The sequence below is a fragment of the Glandiceps talaboti genome, chromosome 12, assembly GCF_964340395.1.
Source record: "Glandiceps talaboti chromosome 12, keGlaTala1.1, whole genome shotgun sequence".
Classification (NCBI taxonomy): domain Eukaryota; kingdom Metazoa; phylum Hemichordata; class Enteropneusta; family Spengelidae; genus Glandiceps; species Glandiceps talaboti.
In genome coordinates this window covers 23,216,662-23,231,422 of record NC_135560.1, presented here as the reverse complement: position 1 = coordinate 23,231,422, position 14,761 = coordinate 23,216,662, and the positions used below count along the sequence as shown (strand labels likewise).

Below are 14,761 nucleotides of genomic sequence, written 5' to 3'. Positions count from 1 at the left end.
TTTAAACAGGTTTTCACAGCATGGCATCCCAAGGCATACAGGTGTTCATCAGATGACTTCTGCATCACAAACTTTCTAAACACTCAATATTACTGTTGCATTTACACATCAAATAAACATAAATCAAGAGAAACCTATTTTTGTTTCTTTTCATATTTATTGCCAATAATTTATAAATATACAGAAATCAGGCATGTGTAAAATTACGTTCTGTTTGACAAACACCAACATGATTTACCTCTCTCTTTATTTCTTGATGTAAATTCAATTCTCCTACAAATGAGGGGATAAAGTAAATAAGCAACTTTTACTTGATGCACTGTTACACTTCTCCTTAGCAACCACAACCATGCAATGACTATTTGGTTAGTGTCAGCATTGCTTACTGGATATACAGTATATATTGAAAAAGTGTACTGCACAAGAGATATTTGTACTTGCTTGAAAGATTTGCAATTTTTTTATACCTCCCCCCCCCCCCCCCCCCCCCCTCCCATTTCAAATATTATAACAGGATATCTGCTGAAAATTCATGGGCTTTACCGACAGCCAGGTGCTATGATGTGAGGTTCTTTTCTCAAATTCAAAAGTTAGAAGCAAAAAACAACTCTAACCTGTTCAAATCGGATAGTGACATCATTTATGAACACAGACATGATACATATAATGTGAAGTACATTGTTAGAGAGATTTTCACACCAAAATGTCTGGTTCTATGAATTGTTGAAAGTAAGATATGCCATGTCTTGGTGGCAATGCTGATTAGCTGGTGGTTAATATAGGGCACAGCCAACACAACATGGCACATCTGAGACTATGTTAACTCCTGGTGTAGAAGTTGACATCTTTGATACAGTTGGAACCACTGAAGAACATTGCTGGGCCATGATTGGTCAGTTTGACTATAATACAGTTTTCATTGTATTGACAGATAAAAATAGCATACAGACTATTTTATGGGAGTGTTACTCTTGCCTCTCTACAGGGGAATTTATTAGTCTGTAAGGTACGCAGGGACTGGGTGCCGTCACACATCGGTCAACCCCTCCCACATTGGGTGAGAGGAGGCTGGTGAGGGCAGAACCGCATGACATATCTTACAGTCTAGGAATCCATGTGATATCTTAAACAAATGCTACAGATAAAATTTAACACCTTTTGAAGAACACAGCCACAGCTCCTCTCTCACAGAGGACTGGGACACAAAAAAATACTGAAAAGTATGGCTACAGCTTTATCACAATTTAACAGCAGACCTGTGGATATTTAACTTATGTTGCAGGGGGGAGAAGTAAGATCATAATATACATGGCACATTATGTCAATGTCTACATTACATCACAGTGGGATTTATAGATGCTGGAGACAGGAGGAGGTACAGCAAGTTCAAACCATTTAAAGCATGGCTGAACTCACCAGCAAATTATGAATTCTATGCCATTACAGTCTACCTGTAATGCTGCATTCAAAAGACTCTTCTTGGGAAATATTTTACAATACAATATGTACAATACAAAGTTTCTTAAGAACACAGAAATGCCCCAGTCAGTCCCACTCATCTAATTAAATATGAAGATGGCATATGTTAGAAGTCAACTAATTAATGCTAATATTTCACTAACAAAGCGTCAGTCTTACATTAAACTTAAAATAAAAATTCTATTTCACAAATAAACAAAATACATTTCACAAGTTCGTAAATGAAAAAGAAAGCATTTATACCTTTCGCCATTGAGGGCGCACTTTGATTTACTCATTTGCTCTCACACAGGTTTATGAACATAGATCCCAACTGTTGTCTTTATTACAGAATCAGAATGTGTGAATGTTTGCCATACTTTGTTCTGAACCATACAGATCTACACATGTATCTATGTATGAAAGTTCAAAGAACTGAGTAAGACATCTGTATTTAGACAAACATTTCAAGTTATCCCACAAACCCATGTGGGAATACAGCAAACAACAGACAGTGTATATTTAGTAATAAAAGTACCATTGTAAATCAAAATAATATTTACAATTGTCTCTAAAATATCAAACATTTCTCTGATTGCTAAGTTCCTCTCTTTTGTAAGGTAAACTCCAGGCAAAACCAATCTGATTTTAAGTGGTCTACTTGGAACTGATATTCAGGCCGATTTGTCTGCTGGGAAATTAAAATTTAACTAAAAAATAAGTACAATAAACAGATCAAATTCCGAGAGAGGAATTTCACGACAAAAATGACATTCACTGAAATCCTACATCTGACCTTGTAACTGGAACTTAAAAATCAAACATGACTACTTTTCATTATCATTGGCAGTACTGTTATCTCAAATATGCACATTTCCTACTTCCAAATACTCTATTTGGTGACATTACGTATTTTGGACATCTTGCTGTCAATAGGGAACTTGCAAACCCGCCATGTTGAATAGTGCGTCATGGGAGAAGTGATAAAAAATACTAATCGATCAGTATTGTAAACAATGTTGATACATTGTTTATAACCACAAATGATTAATTCATAGTGAGCCTGACAATTGTGGGAGGTTAATTTTATCAGTAGCTCCTGATTAGCTATTATGATAACCACAGATAATCCCATAATCCTTTGCATCCGAGCATGCTCAGTCTGGATTGCAAGTTCCCTATTGGCTCTCAGTTTGATTTAAATTTCACAAGTTAATTGTGATTGGTGGATAGACTGATGTTTGTCAGCCAATGAACATGGGGTTTTCACCTTACTGTAAGTCAGTTAAATAATAGTGCAACTTTTACTGTCATTTATTGACAAAAAATGTCTGTCTTTCAAAAGGCAGTCAATGATTCATTGCTAATTCCTATGGTTTATTTCGGCTGATAAAGTTTTATAAATTGAACCTAAGTCAAATCAAAATTATTTCATAATCAGTGTTTATGCCATACATCAACTGACTGTACTTCATAAGTATAATTCTGATAATAATTTGTTATAAATTGTCAACACCTGTACAGCACATATTCAAATATCATATTCATATTCATATTCATATTCATATTCATATTCATATTCATATTCAGCTACTGCATATTCAAATTAAATGATAAAACAACTCAATAATTTGAATGAATAAATCCGTAATGACTTCAAGATCATATTGTACATACAGAAAGCAGTGATTTAATGATGCTGTAGTTTCCAAAGTGTCCAAACTATTTCATTAATTCAAGATTTTAATACTGCCTTTACTGTTTTGTTTACTGGACAATATATTTAGAAGGTGCTGGGAGGTAGGGGGTCGTAGTAGCATAGTGTTACACAGTTCCAATATAGTGATCCTCTGTACAATCTACTACAAACATGACCTTCCATTGTATTTGTAAATTACATTAGCTGAAACAACTCAGTAAAGTAACTGCCAAACGTAGAAAAATTTACAGACATACATACATGTACATCATGTTACCATGCATACTTCCAAATAAAGAGATACACTCTGTGTGTGTACCATGCACACTTCCAAATAAAGTGACAAGGTCAAATTTCTAAGAATCATGGTAACCTTTATACAGCCTCAGCATATTCATTTACTGCACTTAATTTTCAAAAATTTTACCGTAAAAATATTTCTCTGGTAAATCTTGGCATAAAAATTAAAAAACTCCATTATGCATTGTTGTATCTGTGCTAGGAGGATGCTGTCAATCCATCTAAGACTTTATCTTGATGAGTTCCATGTAAAATTAATTGTCGGGTAATATCATCTTGTTTAAAGCCTAGTTCTTCAAATTGTTTCAGTAGTTTTAAAAACTCTATAGCCTGCAATGATAACATAGATTTACTGTAGTTAAGTAAATGGCACAACTTTTTAAAATGATGCTTACTGACTTTATAATACTATGTATGTTCATCATGGAAGCACTATGATTCATATACACAAGTTCTATTCTTACACTTTTGATTGAGAAACAGATATGTTTTGTACAAATCACTTGTCCTTCTTCAGTGTCTAACTGGATCTGACAGAATGATCCAAATTTACTGGAGGTGTTAAGTAATTAACCAGAGATGTGAAAAGGTTAGCTGTAAATTGAGGTGTGAAAGTACTTGTCAGTTACATACATCTAACTGTCCACCTTCTGTGATAATGTCACTGTAGAGTCTGTAGATTGGTGGAATGTCATATTTTCCTACATCGATATTACTGAATTTACATATATTGAAGCTAACCTTTTCATACCTATGGTTACTCAACCTCCAGTAAATTTGGATGAAGAGAACGTGTGGATGATTCTCACTTCAAACATTACATTTGGTTTGATAATACAATTGTTGATCAAAATTGCTCACATGATCACAACAACTTACCTAAACTTTGTAAGGCAGTCTAGTTCAGTAAATATTCAAACTTTGGTACACACTGTACAGTTAGTATACTTAATAATAATTTCACTGTTAAAAGTGAGCCTATGTGAGAATGTGTGACAGCCCCTTACCTGTTCTTCATTATCCTGTACATTGAGGGCCATTTCACTTACTGAGCCTTAGTGAGAATGTGAGACAACCCCTTACCTGTTCTTCATTATCCTGTACATTGAGGGCCATTTCTACACTTTCTTCTGGATATCCTCCTTCTACAAGTCTTTCTATTGCACATAGTGTATCAACTACCTGAATATTGAAATAGAAATTATGTGTATACATCACATGTCAGTACTAAAATCAATGCATGTATTATTTGACATGACAAAAATTAAACTATAGGTGAGCTAAGACAGACAAAACTAACACTGATGTTGTAACATGTTGATATAAACTCTTAAATGACACTCACAGTAGGCTGGTGTCTCTCATAGCAAGTTTTCCTTAAAGTTGTCAGACTTCAGTGTTTACACTACAGTATCTTGATTACAGGGTGATTATATTCACATATAATCAAGACACTGCTATTACCCACTTGTATAATCTACCACATTCAACAACTATAGTTTTAATTTGCCATAGCTTGATGTCTATTGTAGTAACAGAACTGTTACTTCTACATAGAACTTAGAAGGTTAATTCTGTTACAATGAAAGCTGTGGACAGTTTTGAACTTTTTGTTGTTGTTAAAAAGCTACTTATTCCTTCACATGTGTGTGCTGGTACTTGTGATTTTCATAATCTGAATTTAAACAATTCTTGTTAACATCACAAACATTTTGAATCTCTTTTGAAAATAAAAATTTACCATTTCTTGTTATCTTGTGAATGCATTGAAATCTATCAAATCCAGTTCATAAAGGACACAGTAAAAGTATAATGACAATGAAGGGAGACTCTGTTTTGTTCCTACCTGTTTATCGTCTTCACCAAGCCTTTGAACAGCTCTGGCAACTCTGTGTTGTGGAAAGCCCATTGCAGTAATTCTATCAGTAAACTGTCTTTCTTTTGATGACATCATGCTATACGGATTGGGTAGAGTAGAATATGCCGGTGGTGCTTCTGTCGGAATTGGGTAACCTTGGGCTTGTGATGGTGGTCTTGGTAGTGGTGTGTATCTATTAAGAGACTATGATAAATGCACAGATGTGTTGTTACCATAGGAACAAAGAACTTGAACTTTTTCTGCATCACTTTCATTGTTGATGTTTCTGTCATGCAATTCCCATGCAAATATACAGTACATCAAGTTGAATGTATCAAACTGCAGTCTAAATATGGTTGATTTTTGTTTAGAATGTTGGAATTTTCTGATTTCACTTAAAAAAAAACTACACTATGTGAAAACAACACTGATGTACTGTCAATATCTATCGCAATATCTGAGGTGATGTACATGCACATTTCAATTTGTACAAACATAGAATCACTATAATACTATAGGTGCTGTGTTAGTAACAAGGACATGCCAATAATGTCTAAATACTACAAAACTGTTATTAAGATACATGAACCATGTACCAAGTGACAGGGTTAGTATTTGGATGCAGCTGTTATATATGTTTTAGTAAAAAGTGCACCAGACAGCAAGATCATTAAACATTTAAAACTATGTCTAATAACCCTGATAATACCTCACACAAGCATTATGTTCAAACAAATAATATGGAATTTATACCTTGGCCATTTTATGTCATGACAATGCATGTCTATGTCATTGGTTTATATGAGTCAAAACATTCCCCACATCACCATAATTTTTCCATGTTTTTCAACTATTCTACTTGCAGAGATATAATTATATCATTTGCTGGTATTTGTATTCATGCAGTGTGGAAATACTAGTGACCTATGGGGCTCATCTTTAGCTTGTAAGTACAAGCCCCCTCATGTCACTCATATTTTCCAGCCAGTGAAATTGAAAGCATGCACTATGAGCAGCTATGATAGTGAATACATACACCATCACCAAGGTACATTGTTAGTTGCTTCCTTCTCAATATAAGATTAGATTTTGGATGCCCACACAGCAAACTGTTAGACAAATTTAGATTATTTCATGGTTTTAGAATTAAGATGACTTTAGTATGCAACATGCTGTGTTGATCAAAAGTAACAGAATGGCATCGAGTTAGTGGTTGCTAGGAGATGTCAAGCAAGTAAAATATTATATTTAACAGCATTTATTGCCTACCTGCGGATAACTAGGCAGGAATGCAGACAACCGAGGTGATGTTGATGTGTTAGATGAAGAGGGGGATGACTCTACTCTATATCTGACATTTTGATCGCCATGCATTCTAGCCTGTCTATTTCTACGTTGACTACCTGAGCCTCTTACCGAGTCCGTTTCCATTTCTTGATATGGGGGTGGGGGTGTTGCTGCTCTGGCTGGAATAGCTGCAAAATCATTGGCTGTATGGAATGAGTCTGGATAGCTTGCATAATTAGGTTCACTGGAAAAGTTTACCTGTCCACCTGTGATATCAGGCATTGACGTACTTCTGCTAGAGTTATTCATACAATTATTATCACTCTGGTCTGATGACGGTCTTGATGAAGGTATAGGTGGAAGAGGTGCATGTCGACTGAAAGGCCTAGGTACATTGGCTGAACCGTTGGCATGTATTGTCGTTTGTGATGGGGGTGAAGAAGCCATAGGTCCATTAGGTACAGAATATGGATTATGATTGGCTTGAACATCAGCTGATCTTTCTCTACTGAAAGACACTTGACCTGTTGATGCTTGTATTGAGACTGAAGAATCTACACTATCAGTAACCATAGTAGGTCTATTTGTAACTCTTGTATTTACATTGACAGTTCCACCATTCACACGAGGTTGTGCTTCCGTGGTATTAGGATAACTACTTTCAAGTACACGACTAAGTTCCTCTAAATCATTGATAGTTTTTAACTCTGTGGCTTCAAAGGGATCTGACGCCACTGCTTCAAAGTCAGCTATATTGATACTGTTTGGACTGACACCATCTGGGTTGCTTTGTTGTCGTCGTGTTGGGTTTGACAGTACCGGTTGCATTACCTCATTACTCATATTAGCAACCACTGGGGCAATCCTTGGTTCCAGCACCTGGGTGCCATTGGCACTTGCAAGTATATCTAAATCATTTCGAGTGGTAGAATCTACACCACCAAGGGAAAGAACATGAGCTTGGGCTTCTCTTCTAGCTTGTTCTTCAGCTTCTCTGGCAGCTTCTGCTCTGTTCCTCTCTTCTGCCCATCGTAGCACTTCATTTTCAACTGTAAAATCATACTAAAAGAAACCACTTTGGTTTATAATGACCTAGTTTGGTTTAATTAAGTAAATACAATGATATAAATATATATGAAGTTTGTCAGGTAAAATATCAAAATCAGCTGAATGATAAGAGTCAGTCCATGTTATGTTTTAAATATATTGCTGTGGACATTTTATACAAAATTACTTGTGTGTAGCAATACATTGATACAATAAAATAGAATTTTGTAATATGTCTTTATGGAAATTTACTTAGTTACTTCATAACTATCTTTGTAGAAATGTACATCAGTATGTATACTCTCATTTATCATGAAAACAGAGCAATGATATGAACATAGTCAACCATGCATAATAGCTTGCATTCAATAATGGTGCTTTCCGAACTGTTACCTTGACAACCTGGTTACCATTACAATAGTTCAACATTGCAATAATTATCACATGTAATTAGGACAATCTGTACATGTTTGTGCATTTCTGATTTGGTTTAGGGCAATGTTTGAATATTAAAATTCACACCTTCACATCTAATTAATGTCATATACAGCAAACCACCTTGTATTGTGATTAGCTTCACTGTAAAGGAATGTAATATTTTGGAATTTGTTGATTCAATTCACTTACATGTTGTCATGACAACATACATTTATGTTACTTTGCTAACAAAAGAAAGGTATGATGTATAAAAATACTTTTAATGTCATCTTCGACTGTTGTTAAAGCCACAATCAGACCAAACTGACATATGACATTCTAACCCTGCAGCAATACAGACATGTTTTTTCACTTACTTCTCTACTCAGCAACTCTGTTGGATCTTTTTGGTGATAGTTGACAGGTAAAGATACCCTAGTGGGCATCTTAAATTTCTCACCTATCTTGAACTCTACGCCATCCAAGTAATTAATGTATGGCACTGAAATAGACAAAGGTGAATATACTCTAGTGTAATGGTGGATATACATGTATAACATGTATGTAACATCTATCTGAGTTCTCCCAGGTCACCAGGGTTCAACACAGTAAAATGATGGTACATGGTATGATTTATGGGAATCAATCATATATATATATGTTGCTGTTTGTTGTTAGAACTTTGCTGGTTTTTGTTTTTATCAGTGTCTTTTCTTAACAATTGAAACTAACTGAACTGGAACAGGGCTACTGTACACTAAAACTAATTCATTACAATGTGACAAAACTGACTTCATTTTAGAATCCACTATGAACAAGTATGTGACTGAAAGTTTTAATTCTCAACAAAGAGTGGGAATTGAAAGTCATTGGGTAAATACAAATGTGGCTTTACATGCTGGACAACAATTTCTATTTATAACAATATATTCAAAATAAGTATACATGTACACAAGTGAGTATGTTTGCTTTATTTATACATACAGTGTCCTTGAAAACAAATTTTTAAAAACCACTGTAAAACATGCAAGTCCAACATGAACATGAAGAAGTTATGGAGATACATGTACCATTAAATAAATGGGTTATGATGATTGTTTGTGTGTGTGTGTGTGTGTGTGTGTGTGTGTGTGTGTGTGTGTGTGTGTGTGTGTGTGTGTGTGTGTGTGTGTGTGTGTGCGTGCATGCGTGCACGCACACATATGTGTGTATCTGTCTGTGTATCATGTCTACATGCTCACATATATGCATGTATGTATGTACATATGTATAATGAGTACAGAAATTCAAATAATTTCTCAATGATGTACATGTAGTTATTCAATACCATCATAACACAATGACTTGGCATAATCTCTCAACAGACTAATTTATGCATATCATTTGATCATAATCTCACATACATACATAAATAAAATTAAATGTATGATTTTACAAAATATACAAATTTCATGCAAGTGAGTTTTACCATATTTATACATCTAAGTGACATTCTATATATAAAGTTTGAAAACATCATTGCTTTCAAAATCAGCTGTTCAAAATGACATCACAGCTCACAAACATTAATTGTTTTAGAAATTCATGGAAATCAGAATGTATTGTTTTATTTGGTATTTACAATGGTATTTACAATAGAGTACATTGTTATAATGTACAGTCATATACATGAGACATGTTCACATGGTATTATTAGCAATCAGCTGATTCAGCACAGACTATGGTATTATTAGCAATCAGCTGATTCAGCACAGACTATGAGTCAGCAATGGTAGCATTGCATGTACATATTTACATGTGAAAGAACTGTATTATTTTGTACATGATAATATTATTAAACTAAGTACAGTTACAGCCAGGGCAAAAAACAACAACATGGTGACAGGGCTTTCAGTGTTGCTTCACCAGTTTTATGGAATGCCCTCCCTCTCCAAATCCGTAATTGTAATAATTATAATGTTTTTAAATGTATGCTGAAAAGGTATCTTTTTAATCTAGCCTTCTTTTAGATGTCATCGTTTTAGTTTTTGTACTTTTTATGAGTGTCTTGTATTTTAAGCAGCTCTGATCACTGTCTCTGTGGATTTTAGCCGCTATATAAATTTTTAATATTATTATTATTATTATTATTACAGTGCACTTGCCTTATATTATACCACAATACAACATACATAATTTATGGTTTAACGTGTTAGGTTTTACTCAAAATAAATATGAGACAATGTGTAAGTCCTGTTTATTTTGTGTCTCCAAGTTTGCTGACATCATATGCATATTAATAATGTAATATATTCAAAATGATGCCAGTACTTGTTTGTGTACATGTATGTTACTACATGTAGTAACATATGGATTGCAAATATTATCTAATGTCTAATGTTTAATGTTAACATTCACTTGATTGAAACGGTGATCTATTGATATCTTAACAACTTAAACAATAACAGTAAGTACATGTATGTATGTATGTGTACGTGTGTCACTGTGTGCGTGCAGGTGTGCGTGTATATGTGCATGCGCATGTATGTATGTTTGTGAATTATATAAGAATGTAAAAATCGTACATGAGTTGGGAATACATGCTCGACTGTTATACAATCAATGCCCAAAGACACCCCTTTGAAGACCAACTTGTGGATGTACTTTCTAAATCAAACCATGGAAGTCTACAGATGTCTGACAGACCATTGATTTAAATCAAAGGGGATGATTGCCCTCTGACAGTATATATTTACATTCAGATCATGATGACATGTTATGCTATCAATAAATGTCAAGGTCTGTGACATAACATGCATTGTACATGTACACCAACACTTGTGATATCTGGTTTTCATTCCTACACTGTTTTAGCATACCATACTCACACAGTTATTCAAGTCAAGTGGCGCATACTGTGACAAGTTCATATATTTGTCATGTCACAGATGGATGCCTTGTCAACTACTAATAACTGTTAGATGACAACACTAATTTACAGAGCTACTTCATTGCATACATAATTATCAATAACAATTCCAGGCTCATTTACACAGCAGTCTGCTATGAAATTACACTTTTCTCATTTCAAAATTGAATCCTCTCGTGAATGATTTTAATCACTTCATTTCTCCATTTATCATGGTTAGGATTACCATTTTATTTCCTGTTATTTAACTACCTTACGGACTTCACAGATATAGAGCTAAATTTCTTGCATAAATCATGAAATTGCAAGACTACCCTTACGAAAGGCATTCAGTTTAAATCTGGTATTTCATGTTATACATTTATTATTATCTAACATGACAGTTTTCCTAAACCTATCACACTGTATACATATACATTAAATATGATACATTTTTACACTAATTATCAGGATTATGCATTACTTTTGATAACTGATGGTGTCATAATAATATCACAACTGGCAGTGTTTTGTTATTATGGTAAACAGGTCAGTAGTCACTGTTGTTTTGCAATGGATAGCTACCATTAACAATATTTTGCTTGCAAGTGACTCTAAAACTGTAGTGTCAGAACTCACAAAGTTATACAAAGCTTTCAGATCATACTCCATATATATAATACATGTACCAGTGTACCACCATTTCATGTTCTCAATCTTGAACTTGTGTGTTGTATATAAGCTGGTAGGTTTTATGTCAAAAATACCCATCGATACTTCACAAAATATGATCTTTTATAATTAAATAGAGATTATAATACTTACCACTGACACTTCTTTCTAAATCTCTTCTGTATGCCATATCTCATGACATTTCAGGTTTCTGTATATCAAAGATAGTGGCTTTCATACAAATTACTTTGTTGAAACAACTACTGAACCCAAAGTGTCTGTAGAGAAAAGTTACATAAAAAGAAGTTGATCAATAGTACATCAATAGATTTATTGTGCTGCCAAAAAATGGATGTGCACTTTTTTTGATTTTCCTTGTTTTTTTTTTTTGCATGAACAGATTTGTAACCTGTGAGTATTCATTCATGTCCATATACTATATATTGTGAAATCATTTGATTATTTTGATGTTGTTACAACTTATTACAAGGTCATGTTTGCCTATACTAATGAAATGGGGAAATTCTGAGCTACATGTTAAACATAGATCCTCCACAGGGTCTATGATGTTACCAGTGCTTGTAAGAAGAGTAATTCATTAATCATGCACACATGACCTTGTACAAATAGCAGAGAAAAGACCCTAATCCTGCCACAGTCATTATCATTCACGTGAACTTGACCTGGACAGGGTTTTAATAATAGCTTGATAAAATTGAAGCACTCCTCATATATATCACAAGTCTGAGATGGAACTCCTCATGATGGAACTCCTCATGAAGTAACAGGGCCAAAGTTGATAACATACATTCTGTACTAATATACCGAGTGATCTTGCAAATAGAAAAACAATTCTGATTTATCAATGTTTTGTGTGTTCTTTATCATCATAAGATTTCTCTATACTCAGTAAGCTTAAAAGTGGAAATGCCGGTGCATGACATTCAAAGACAGAATTATTGTTTTCTGATCATAGTGAAAATAGCCAAAATGCAAACAAAATGAAAATGATAAGATACAAATGTAGGTCACTTAAGGTGAAACCATAAACTGAAAGCGGACTTTTGATGACTATGGCTGACAACAGAACAAAATTCTGTCATATATCGAAGTAGATAATTGAAGTTTATACAGTGACTACAAATGTACATGTACTTGCATTTGATCTGGATGTAACAAGTGTTTATTTAGTGACCATAAGTACACACTATCTATAAAGCAATGTAAGCACTGCTGACAACTAAAACATCTACACACAAGTTGTTTTTTAGATATAGGGTAAAACAATAAGTTTGCCCGGGGTGGTTATCAATCATGTCTCAGACAGTTAAGGGTGTGTGAAACCATACTACTTGTAAGTGTGTACAGCTTGGGGAAGACATGTAGGACCCAGGACCTTATGCAGTATATCTCAAGTTGCAGTTACTGGTATCTTGAGGACAACTGAATGTCTGATTTATGGTTGCATGACTGATTCTAACACTACCACCACAGCATCAGGTATATGTACACAACTGTTCAGTATACTAACATATCCTGTTTGACTGATTATGTACTATAAATCAATCAGATCTGATCAGATCAGATCAGTTATATGGATGTGAGTCACGTGTCTTTGATTTATACATACAAATTACAAGTAATACATGTACATCATAAATTTTCTGAAGTCTCATAAACCCTGACTACACAACAATTGTAGCCACTTACATGTAACTGATGTTATACATGTAACTTCTACTCATACTTGTGTGAAATATGATGTTTTCCTGTTTAAATCAAATTTAATCCTGAAGCAACTAACTACACAATGTATGAGTAAATAGATCTGAGAGGGCAAAATCACAAGTGATATGTAATACAGAGTTGTTTTATTTGTTTTATTAAGTTTGACTGGTTATCTGAGAAGCACTGCTCCAATGATATATGCAATACAGGGTTGGTGTATTGAATTTGAATATTATCATTACCAATGCAAATGTCCAATCAATGTAATTTGACACTGGAGTATTAAGAGAGGTCATATTGCTGTAAAATAGAATCAATATATCCTCAATGCTACATTTATTACAGACAGTAGATAGATAGATACATAGATGAGTGAATTAGAACATAAAGTTTGAAACAAACACAACACCAGTGGCATCAAATGATGATCAGGAACGTCACTGATGTTACACTATTACACAACAAACATAAGTACTGTTTAAACAGTATTTATCTTTGAAAATAACTACATTGCATGACAGAACTATCAATGGTTCTAACAATAAATTATAGATGCATGAACATGTGACAATAGTGTAGGTTATCAAATTACAGCAAACCTCATGAAGACAATTTGTTGTCTATGAACTTGTGTTGTATTTGGAAACGTACAATGTATCAAACTATCACATAATCATGGATCAATAAAATTTATGGATTACCTTTATCATTTCCACATCAAGTTCTTGCCTTCAAACGAAATGTTATTGTTTTGAAAATTATGTGGTTTATCAGTCAGTATATGTACAATCATAACTTACTTTCAACGATATGAACAATTTATTTACAATTTACATGTGAAGGCGTTTAGTCTTCACATCACAGTAAAGGCTTCACTTCAGTGACGTTACGATACTAATTCTTACTTTTCCTCCGACACAGAACTTTCTATCGCATTATTATGGCCGAAGTGCAAAGACAAATTTTCCTTACCTTTCAAGAAGTACAAATGACTAATAAAATTCACAAGATGTGACAGCACAACAATGATTTCTTTATCACATCCCACGGACTTGTGTTCAATAATGGAGAAGCCATCTTGGATTGATCACAGACTGTCTAATTTTAGAAATCATGACGTCATTACGTCGTTCCCGTTAACTATCACAACAGAATGCAACTCACCGAACGTGAATTCGATTCCGGTTGCAAGATGTAGCTAAAATAATCAAATTTTCACAAAATATTGCTATAGTTGATTCTTGTTTTGGTTTTACAGAATGTTTAATGATAGAGGGCGCTACACTACATGCCAGTGAATAATTTCTTTTCAATGTTTTCCAAGTTACCCTTTCCTTTCTGATAAATTTCATACAAACTAAGCCATTATTTCACTTTAAATATAATTTTTGGAATTGTATCACGAAAA

At 34.0% G+C, this 14,761-nt stretch overlaps 1 protein-coding gene across 3 annotated transcripts; it reads right to left on the bottom strand.

The window, feature by feature from the left end:
• Nucleotides 1–515: 515 nt before the first annotated feature.
• LOC144443526 (ubiquitin-associated protein 1-like) lies at nt 516–14,586 on the bottom strand. 3 transcript variants are annotated; one of them, XM_078133046.1, is made up of 7 exons: nt 14,326–14,586; nt 11,779–11,903; nt 8,444–8,568; nt 6,732–7,664; nt 5,304–5,519; nt 4,541–4,639; nt 516–3,787 (listed from the first exon to the last, which is right to left on the bottom strand). In XM_078133046.1, the coding sequence occupies exons 2-7, from the start codon at nt 11,813–11,815 to the stop codon at nt 3,656–3,658; spliced, it is 1,542 nt and encodes a 513-aa protein (XP_077989172.1). In that variant the 5' UTR covers nt 11,816–11,903; nt 14,326–14,586; the 3' UTR covers nt 516–3,655. The 3 variants fall into 3 exon arrangements, with proteins under 3 accessions (XP_077989172.1, XP_077989174.1, XP_077989173.1); XM_078133048.1 differs by having other exon boundaries at nt 6,861–7,664; XM_078133047.1 differs by having other exon boundaries at nt 14,518–14,586.
• Between the last annotated feature and the right edge of the window lie 175 nt (nt 14,587–14,761).